Raw genomic sequence first — 10,408 nt, 5'->3', positions numbered from 1 at the left:
ATTTCATTTAACATAATGTTCTCCAGTGGAGCCCACAATTTTCACATACCTGAGTGATGCTTGTCTGTGAGGGCTGATCCAGCCAGCCTTTGGCAAAGAATGGTGTAATTTTCCTCCACCTTCTGTAAAATAAAACCCATAGGTTTTTCATTTGAATGTCATGAAAAAGACAAAACAAAAACTTTTGAAAAGAGAAGCCTTATTTATATATTTATTTATTTATTTATTTATTTTTTTTTTTTTTTTTGAGACAGAGTCTCGCTTTATTGTCCAGGCTAGAGTGAGTGCCGTGGCGTCAGCCTAGTTCACAGCAACCTCAAACTCCTGGGCTTGAGTGATCCTTCTGCCTCAGCCTCCCGAGTAGCTGGGACTACAGGCATGCGCCACCATGCCCGGCTAATTTTTTATATATATATCAGTTGGCCAATTAATTTCTTTCTATTTATAGTAGAGACGGGGTCTCGCTGTTGCTCAGGCTGGTTTTGAACTCCTGACCTTGAGCAATCCACCCGCCTCGGCCTCCCAAGAGCTAGGATTACAGGCGTGAGCCACAGCGCCCGGCCTTATTTATTTATTTTTTAAGAGACAGAGTCCCGCTCTGTTGTTCAGGCTGAAGTGCAGTAGCATGATCATAGCTTACTACAACCTTGAACATTCAGGCTCAAGTGATCTTCCCACCTTAGCCTCCTGAGCAGCTGGTACTACAAGAGTGTGCCACCCCACCTGCCTGATTTTTAAATTTTTTTGTAAAGACAGGGTCTTGTTATGTTGCCCAGGTTGGTCTCGAACTCTTGGCCTCAAACAATCCTCCTGGCTTGGCCTCCTAAAGTGCTGGAATTATAGGCATGAGCCACCATACTCGGATAAGGCTTTTTTATATTGCTCCCAAATTTCAACATTAACATCATTAAAAATTTGGTTAGTGGGAAAAGTAAATTTCATTCCTTTTACCCATTTCTCCTCTGAATGAATAAGTTAACACCTTCTCATGTAAAAAGAAAGTAGAGGAGGTAACCAGTAAAGGTAATTCTTCCATCCCCAGGAATCACCCTGAAAATAGTCCCACATCATGTGGCATTAATTCCAGTCATGTTCCACATAAACATGTTTCAGTCAACGACAGACTATGTATATAACAGTGGTCCTATAAGATTATAATGGAACATATATAGAAACCTGATATTCCTTGCTTAGACATTGCTTAAAAAAAAAAAAAAAAAAAAAAAAAAAAAAAAAAAAAAAAAAAAAAAGAAACCTGATATATGGCACTTGATACTGGCAATGCAGATCAAGTAGGGAAAAAGATTAGTATTCAGTAATGGTGCCGGGACATTCGGTTTTCCATATGAAAATATGTATATAAACTAAAACATATATTTCATCTAGATTTGTGTAAGTACACTCTATGATGTTCACACGCTGATAAAAATGCATAATGGCACATTTCTCTGAACATATCCCCCTATTGCCCATATCCCCAACTGTTTATGAGAATCCACCTTTTAGACATCCCATCAGGCACAGAATGATACTACATACTATCATAAAAAGAGGAGAAAATCTATCATATGAAGTTAAAAGAGAAACTAAGGTAGATTACTCTTTAGCTAAAAAGCTAACAACACTTTAATATCTGCCCCTAATAGCCTCCCAACTAAATGACGTCATGAAAAAAATGTTTGAGCTCTAGCGGCTGTGTCTCCTGATGGCAAACCTTAAGATAGGGTCCTTCTTTCAGAAATTGCCACACAAGTCAGTTTTGAAATAGTGACATTTTCAATAACCAATTTACAAAAGTCCCATTCGTGACCAGGTCTTTAGATTACAGGAGCAACTGAAGCCAATTTCTATCTGTCATAGCATCTGGGAAACTACCAACGTCACCTAATGAGTCACAGATAATTAATAGGTTATAGCAAGTTATAGCATTTCCCAAACTAGATTCATAACTATATAAACCCCATCTACCTCAGCTTGTAGTTCATAAAGTCTGATGGAGGCCAGCCAACTACCCCAAGCTTTTTAGGTTCTTAAAATTAGAAATACACACAAACACATAGTTTATAGAGCTACAACTGTTTCTGCTCTAGTGATTTCTCATAAGAGAAACAAAGCCAATCTCAGCTTTTTACTCAGGCCTATTCATAATAATGGTCAAAGAACACATACAAATCTACAACCTGAACAACTTTATTGACATCAGCATTTCAATCATTCCATACTTCCCCCCTGCTAAATGTGTTTCTTATAGAATCAAATCCCAAAGATGTTCAAGTATTAGGTACCTTTAAGTGTTCAAGGTCAGCCTCTATCTTATGAATGTATTCCATGATCTGGCTTTGTGAATCTGCATAGGAGGAGGGACTCTGGATCTCAAAACAGGAATCCTCCATAGCTCCCCAGCGCGGCTGGACCAGGAATTCTGGGGTGAACGGTGAACCTGCCCCATCAGAATGAGCATTCTGGGGAGAATGTTGCTGCTGGTGGGTGGAGTCCATAGAGGGGGTGCCTGTCATGGGTTGCAGGGTAAGTGAGGAAGCAACCTCCTCATCTGTGGAACTCTCCTGCACTGTGTCATAGCCATCAAGGATCAAATAATTTCCTATTGATAGAGACAGAACAGTTTGATGATGCCATCAGAAAATGAGAAAATAGAGATGACATAGTATGCTGACAACTTGAAAAGCTATTAAAAAGGGGGGAAAGCCACTAATTCCCAAGTTTAGTTTTAAGTACATCAGAATTTTCTCATTTCAGATTAAAGCTAAACTTACCAAACTTTCATAGTAATTTCTAAGTAATTTAATATTAGCATTTTAAGAGTTTAAAGCTGGAAATTACAAAGTCCCTATATGATCTTGCCACCGCTTTCCCTGCCAAACACTTGGCTCGTGTCTGCCGTTTTCTCCCTCACCCTGTGTTCCACAACTACAAGACGCTTGCTCCGGATGCGCAGCCTCTGCCTCACTCTGCCGTCGGCGGGAACACTCTGCTCCCGGGTATCAACATGGCTTTTTTTCTCTTCACTCAGGTCTCTGCTCAGGTCTCTGATGCTGCCTCATCAGAGGTCTTCTTCCCTGTTCTCCCTGTCTGCCTTCATTACCTTCTGTCCTGTTAGTCTGACTTATTTTTCTCCCTAATCTCACTATTGAACATCTACTTATTTGTTTACTTGTTTACCATTCCTTTTCCCCCTACCAGTAATTATACTTCATGAGAACAGGGGATTTTCCTGTGTTTTATTCACTGCTATCTCTCTCAGCACCTAGAAAGAAGTGTGGCATATAGTAGATACAGTGATTTTTTATTGAATGAAGGAATAAATAAATGCCACAAACATAGACACACACATACACTTAGATACCAAAACAACATCCATTTCAGCATACAGAACAGGTAACAATGATTAAAATCAAAGTTTATATGTGGAAAAAAACTTGCCTGAGATGCGTAAATTAACATCCTTCTCTTCCTTTTTAACTGCTCCATCACCTTCTGATGGATTATCATCACTATGTGCTTCACGGGCATCAAAAAAGTGCTCTCCACTCTCATCAAGACCCCCTTCTGGTTCTGTGGTAGGCATCTCTGGGGTCATAATCATGTGGTCCATTACTAAAATGTTACTTGCCTGGCTATCTTGGGATGCCAGTACCACTGAATCCCGTGGAGCAGAAGATTCAGTTGAAGTCCGTGGACTATAACAAGCTTCAATGTCACCAGTTCCAGTTCTACAGGGCATCTGTCCTTCACCAGGATGATAGGCCTTAATATTTTCAGAGTTCTGGATTCCACGGTCTGCTTGTACCCCCTGAGAGGCTGTCCTATATCTTGGGAAATGTTGCCAATCTTCCTGAGTGTTCTTCTCAGTCAAACCTAGCTGTTGAACCAGCAACTGCTTCAACAAACCCACTACAAGATTTAGAAAGGGTGAAAAAAGGGGGGAAAAAAGTACATTTCACAACTAGTTCCTCAGACTGCCAGAATTAAATTAGTTATCTAAATTACCAATAATCTCTAAAAGTAAGCCAAAACTTAATAACATATAGCCAAAATATTAATTTTGATAACATACAGCCAAAATATTAATTTCATACAATCATTTTTGGAAATGAAATGAATTATTTTTGGAAAAAAGAAATAGAACACCATCTTCTAGAGAAGATTTAACATTAAAGTAGACTTGAAAAGATCTAAACATTCTGAATAGGAAGGTACTCCTATTTAGAACTCCTAAATAACTAATATCTTGCCTCCATTTTTTTCTTCTGTATAACTGGAATAATACTCCATAGGTACTTTTTAAGAACACTGAAAGGCTGTGTTAAGCAAGATAACAAAAGCTAAAAGTTCTGCTTTTTCCAGGAGACACTATGCATAGGCATTATTTTTTTTCTAATTTTATTGGCCACATAGAACATTTACTTTATCATTTATAATAACCCAAGGAATCTGCCTAAATAGTGAAGAAGAAAATAAAACTGCCTTGTAATAAAATTCCAATGATTCAGTAGTACATATAATTTCTAGGGATAAGGAAATGTTTATCAGTTTTTTAAAAAATTATCATACTAGTGGCACAGCCTCTTTAGGTTGTTGAAAAGAAGAATCAATTTAATTTTGAGTGGGCAAAGTATACGCCATGAAGTCACTCACACGATGATATGGTTACTTGAACAATGTTAGTCAAACCATCAGAAATCATTAAGACTGTTAATTCAAGAGAATCTAGAATAAATTAGGTTTTAAATAACTTAACCCATCCCCTACTTTCATCATTGCCTTAATGTCTACCTTATGTTTCTTTAGGTAAACAGTGTCCACATGAGTCTGAGTCTCTGACTCTCTGTGCTCCTGCTTTACATTCACTTCCTGAGTATGAATTCTCATGGCTTTGACACCCAAATCTCTCTTTCTTTCTAAACTCTCTCCAAAGTTCCAGTCCTAAAACTCCAACTTCCTGCTAGTCACTTCCTCTTTAATGGCTTGTAATTTATTATCTTAATCTTCACATGTCTTAAAACTGAGCCTATATCCCTGTCAAATTAAAAAAAGGACAAAATAAAGTGCGACAGCAGGAAATGGGGGGAGATGATGGTGGTTTTTTTCTGACTCACATTTCTGACACGAATACTGAAATTATCTCTAAATATTCCCTTTTCTTTGTCCTCACATCCAAACAAGTCAATTATTTTAAGCATTTGTTGGTTCCTCCCTTTATTTTTCTTCCTTCTGATACCTGTCTAGTCCAAATCCTTTTAGCCTCAAGCGCAGACTACTATAATGGCTTCTTTAGTAAGTGCACCACCCATATCTCTTTCCATTCAAATCTTTTCACAGCTCTCAGCCACATTAGTCTTTTTTTATTAGTCATACCCTGGCTTAAAAATGGTTCCCTACAAATAAAGTAATTGTTCTCAGCCTTTTTCCCACTTCAGTATACCTGAGAGATGTGCTATCCTCCCATTTGTAACAGTGATTCCCAACCAGGCTGGGAGGTGGGGGGATGGGGGGAGGATTTAACAGAGTGGCATGGGTGTTCATGTGCACACGCATGCATGTGTGTAGCATAGGCCATTGTGGGGAATAATACATTCTCCACAGGAATGCTAGAAGAATACGTGTAGTATGGAAAAGCCCTCAAAACACTGTGATGTGCCATCCTTAATGTATGGAAGACCCAATCTGGTATTCAAAATTCTCAATAGCACATTTTCTACCTTTCCAACCTCATCTCTTATACTCCTTTAACTTATTGTCTACCACAGGCCGACTTGTCCACTCAGTGCTCTCTGAACACCCTCAGAGTTTTCTGCCTCTGTTCTTTTGGTCCCACCATAATTCTTGTCTGAATGGCTTCTGTTCTTCTACATAGCTATCTGAATCTTACTCATCCTTCAAGGCAATAATCACAACTCTCTTTTTGATGCCTGCCTTCCTTCTCTGGTCACCCCAACCCAAATCAATTTTGACATACCTGCATTGTTACTGCTTGAGTGTTTACTTAAAAAGGTGGGTTTCTTAAAAGGTGGGGGTTTCTATCATCATCCCAACTAGACTTAAGTTTTTTTTCTCTTTTTCTTCCAATTTAAACTCCCAACTATAGTCAGAATAGATTGTAAACTTCTTAAAGGGAAAAGTCATAGCTTATACATTATACAACTCCAGTACTTCATAAGTATCTGGACTAAGTTATGAATAAAACTTACAATTCCTTAGTGCATCCAGTGCCCACCGTTCTTCTGAGATAGACAAGTGTGGATCTGGGACTGCAATTTGATAATTTACTCCAACATCCTTGAGTGTCCCATCTGCATGCTGCTCCTTTGCGAACTGTCTCTCAGCCGCAAACAGATCGCCTACCTCTGATTTCCCAGAGGTATTCAGTGAATGAGACGGAGGTTTTGATGATATTATGTGAGATTCTAATCCAAAATCTCTGTCTGTTCAATGGAACCGAAAAGGTAGAGTCTATTTTAACAAAACTTTTAACATGAAGAACATTTGAGAAATAATTGAAAAAAAAACCCCACACAAACCACAGAGATCATCTCTTAAGCAAAATATAGCACTTAGAGGAGTGTTATACTGACACACGCAGAAGGCTCATAAGCAAAGTTTGTTAAACCAAATATCCAATGACAGAACCTGCATAAACGATTATTAAAGTTTAATCCAGTATTAAAGTTTTTTTGCATTTTAACAGATAATGGGACTACATTCTTCTAGTTAAACTTATTAGGTAAGTTTACCTGGACTCTGCAAACTAGTGCCTGAAATGCCATGATGTTCCACTTTCAATTTTGAAGGTTCTTCTTCATTATTGTCTCCTCTGTAGAAGAAAGAAAACAATCTTTCACCTTCCTGAGGTACCAAACATCACTGCAACAAAATGTAAGACTTATCCTATTCTTTTTTCACCCAGGATACAAAGTAAGTTCTACTACAATGCAAAGGAACACTCACTCTCCAGGTGGTGACTGTGGTAATGGAATTGGCTTTGTAGATTGCTCCTTCACTGATGCAGCCATCCGACAGATCAGGTCCTGCCAGCTTCAGGAAGTTTGAAAGGAATCCAGAATATAACAAGGAAAGAAAAAAAGAAATGTCCTTTAAATACAGTGAGAAAGCAAAAATAAAAACAAAGCACACAAACCAAAATTCAAATCAACCAACCAACCAAACAAACAAATAAAAAAAAACTCCACTCTGCCAGAGAATATCTTTATTTTGACAACATACTATTATGGAAGAGATTCCAAAACTATACCTTATGGAACAATCTAACAACATTGTAAGTATATGACCCATTCAAAAACTTCAGTTGGCACTCCTGAGGATTTTTTCCTTTAAAAAATATACTTTCAATGGAATAAAATCAAAATAAAAGGCATGAATCTAAAAAAGGACAAGTTCTTACAAGGATGTCTCTAAAATAATACAGAGAAAATGCTTGGTTTCTATATAATTTTTGGTTTTCAGAATCCTATTATAAAAACTAAAGTTAAGTTTGTGGATGCTATACATGAGATAATAAAAATATTAGTTAGGGCAAGAAAGCTATATCTAATACGTACACAGTCTTTTCAGAAACTGTCTGTGCCACCAGTTCATAAATTTGGGCTCCATTGTCTGACATGGAAATGACGAATAAAGCTTTGTTATCTGGAAAAAATAAGACAAAAATTACCATTATGATCTAGAGAGGCCAAAATGGGATGTTTCTAGTGTCTTGGTAACATTCTGCACCTTAATCCAGATAAAGGTTACATATATTTACTTTGTGAAAATTCATTAAGCTATCCACATATAATTTGTGCAACCTGTGTTATGCTATATATGTTATACTTGAATAAAACAAAGATTATAAAAATTAACAGTGATTTCACAGAAATTTATTAGAAACAAAAGATGTGTAAAATCTAAATTACTAAACTGAATGCTATTACTTTTTGCATTTATTTTGATCTCCCCTTTAGCTAAGTTGTTAGTTAATAGTATTCAGTGAAATATGGAGAAAAGAGGTCACAAATTTATTTCACCATCACTGAACTAGCTTTAAAAGGGATCACTGTTAGCCAGCTTAAATTTATTTTTAAAAAACAAAGTACATCCCCCCCTTCTGTTTTCACTTTTTTGCCACCAAATCAAAAAACATGCCACCCTAAATGAAAGCCTTTCCACTGGGATTACCTCAATGCACTATCTTTACTGGAATCTATCAATGATTTGAACATATAATAAAGACCAAAGTAATCACATAAAAATTTTCAAATGCAGAAAATCAGAGAATTTAGACATCCTAAATAACTTTGGGATGTAAACTCTTAATTTACTTTCTAAGCAATAAATAAATTTCTTTTAATTTGCCCAAGAATATAAAAGTAACAATATACCAGTTATATTATTTAAACAACGCTGAATATCTTATGCAACTTTACTATGAGTCTGGAGATTAGCATCCTTCAGTGGACATACTTGCCTGTTGCCACTTGTCGAACCAACACTGTACTCAACTTAATGACAGGGCTAAATGTGTGCTTGCTATCAGCTGTAGATGCCAGAATCTTACTGTGACACCTTAACACCAGTCTATCATCCTGCTTTTGTAACAGTACAAGAATGTCTTCCAGGAGCAAGGTGTATAAATCTAGAAATAAAAATGCAGGAAAATTATAATGTGCTTATTAATAAACTTTAATTGAGATGTGTTTAATAACCTTTATAACAACTCAACAGAGAAATTTTTTGTTAAATCTAGTAAATTTTAAAAATTGACTTGTATATTATCTTTTAAACTTCATTTTTTAGTAATTAATTTTTTCATATTTCATCAAAGTGTCAGTCTATGACTGATAGAAAATAAAAAACAAGTTCCTCACCAGCAGTTTGAGAGGTACTGGTTTAAAGAAAGGTTACAAAGACTCATTAGAAGAGAATGATGGAAATAGAACTGAATCATAACAAAGTTTTCTGCTACATCCCTAAATGAATATTTAACACATTTCACATATAATAAAATAACAAAAGCAGATCTTCTATAAATGTACAAATAACACAATGCAGCACTGCTAACTGCTGTAACTGAGAATTGTGAATGGTTCTCTCTCCTTCCTTTTGGCATAAGGAAATTTTCCTATTCTTTCCCTTTCTTCATAATTCCCAAAACTAACAGACAAGATCAGACCTACCAATAGTTTTATCTCTATTCACCTTCCAAACCAATGGCCCTTCATGAATCATCTTCCTTTTTGTTAAATCCAAATTCTGCCAACATAAAGAGAATTACGCACAAATTATTTCCAAGAACTCAGTGAGATGATATTCTGTAAAATTTAGTTTCTTTTCAAGCAATTCTTAATATTAATATAAAAGATACCATTTAGATTCAACTATCACTATTGCTATTTGTCACCTCTTGAAAAAGGCATAAAGCCCACGTAAAAGTAATCTGTATAAAATTTTCTTAAAAGGAAAAGGGATCTTGCAGGAAAACCTTTAGGAGTACTATCTTCCAAATGTCACTCTAAATAGATGATAATAGCTCATGAAAATTAAGTTATAAACATTCAGCCACTAGATTCTCAACCTATCCCTTAATTTTGCTATGAATAACTGGATGAGGATGCTACTATATATGCTTGTCTATAAGAGCCCTCTGAGTTGTAAGGCTCTAATCCCAAAGAAAGTTTTAAAGAATAACACTTGACATGAAAAGTCCAGGTACTACCCAGACTTACTCTAAATATTAATAACTTATTAGAAAGAGAATCATCTCCTAGTATTAGCAGCTCTAGAAAAATCTCATTATTTGGAAGTTAAATGGAATAAGCACATTGGTGTGCTTTCCAATAAAGTGTTATATACGACACAAAAGTCTATCTGAAACAGCCACCAAATAAATCTGCCAAAAACAACCATCCAGTGAAATAGTACAAAAAAGACATAAAATCCTAAAAAGTTAATTAATACAAAAGGCCAGATAATACAATTGGAAATTAGTAAATATTTTGCTATCATTTCTGTAATAGTTTCAACTTTTACGCTTTTGAAGAGCTTCATTAAAAGATAATAAAGTTATTTGCTTTACTTGATGATCTGGAAAGTTCCTATAATAAACAGTCCTACTCTTATTCAAACCATAGAACACAATAAAATTAAATTTAATAATAACTAGTGCTTCTTAGTCTCCTGCCAGTTCCTATCATGTAAAGTTATAGTTTCACATAAAATATTCCCCTAATGAAAGACTAAAGTAATCTTCAAATAGATCATTTAAAAGGCAGAATAAAATAATAAATACAGATCATTTATGATACAAGAACGCCTTCAGGTGATATATATTCCCATTGAGATGTTAATTATCTGCCAAGTCTTTATTTAGTAAATTTTATTTTAAAAATTATGA

General features: G+C 35.8%; 1 protein-coding gene across 5 annotated transcripts in view; it reads right to left on the bottom strand.

The window, feature by feature from the left end:
* The window catches only part of ARHGEF12 (Rho guanine nucleotide exchange factor 12), a 149,148-nt gene that overhangs the window by 5,017 nt on the left and 133,723 nt on the right, over nucleotides 1-10,408 (bottom strand). For all 5 annotated transcript variants that reach the window (XM_012773507.3, XM_012773512.2, XM_012773510.3 and 2 more), the window contains 9 exons: nucleotides 9,192-9,267; nucleotides 8,483-8,650; nucleotides 7,578-7,665; nucleotides 6,967-7,053; nucleotides 6,753-6,832; nucleotides 6,210-6,443; nucleotides 3,442-3,912; nucleotides 2,286-2,602; nucleotides 50-122 (listed from right to left, as the gene is read on the bottom strand). In XM_012773507.3, the coding sequence (XP_012628961.2) occupies nucleotides 50-122; nucleotides 2,286-2,602; nucleotides 3,442-3,912; nucleotides 6,210-6,443; nucleotides 6,753-6,832; nucleotides 6,967-7,053; nucleotides 7,578-7,665; nucleotides 8,483-8,650; nucleotides 9,192-9,267 (1,594 nt within the window). The remainder of the gene's footprint in view (nucleotides 1-49; nucleotides 123-2,285; nucleotides 2,603-3,441; nucleotides 3,913-6,209; nucleotides 6,444-6,752; nucleotides 6,833-6,966; nucleotides 7,054-7,577; nucleotides 7,666-8,482; nucleotides 8,651-9,191; nucleotides 9,268-10,408) is intronic.

The sequence above is a fragment of the Microcebus murinus genome, chromosome 4 (assembly GCF_040939455.1).
Source record: "Microcebus murinus isolate Inina chromosome 4, M.murinus_Inina_mat1.0, whole genome shotgun sequence".
Taxonomy (NCBI): Eukaryota; Metazoa; Chordata; class Mammalia; order Primates; family Cheirogaleidae; genus Microcebus; species Microcebus murinus.
This window is presented reverse-complemented; position numbering and strand designations above follow the sequence as displayed.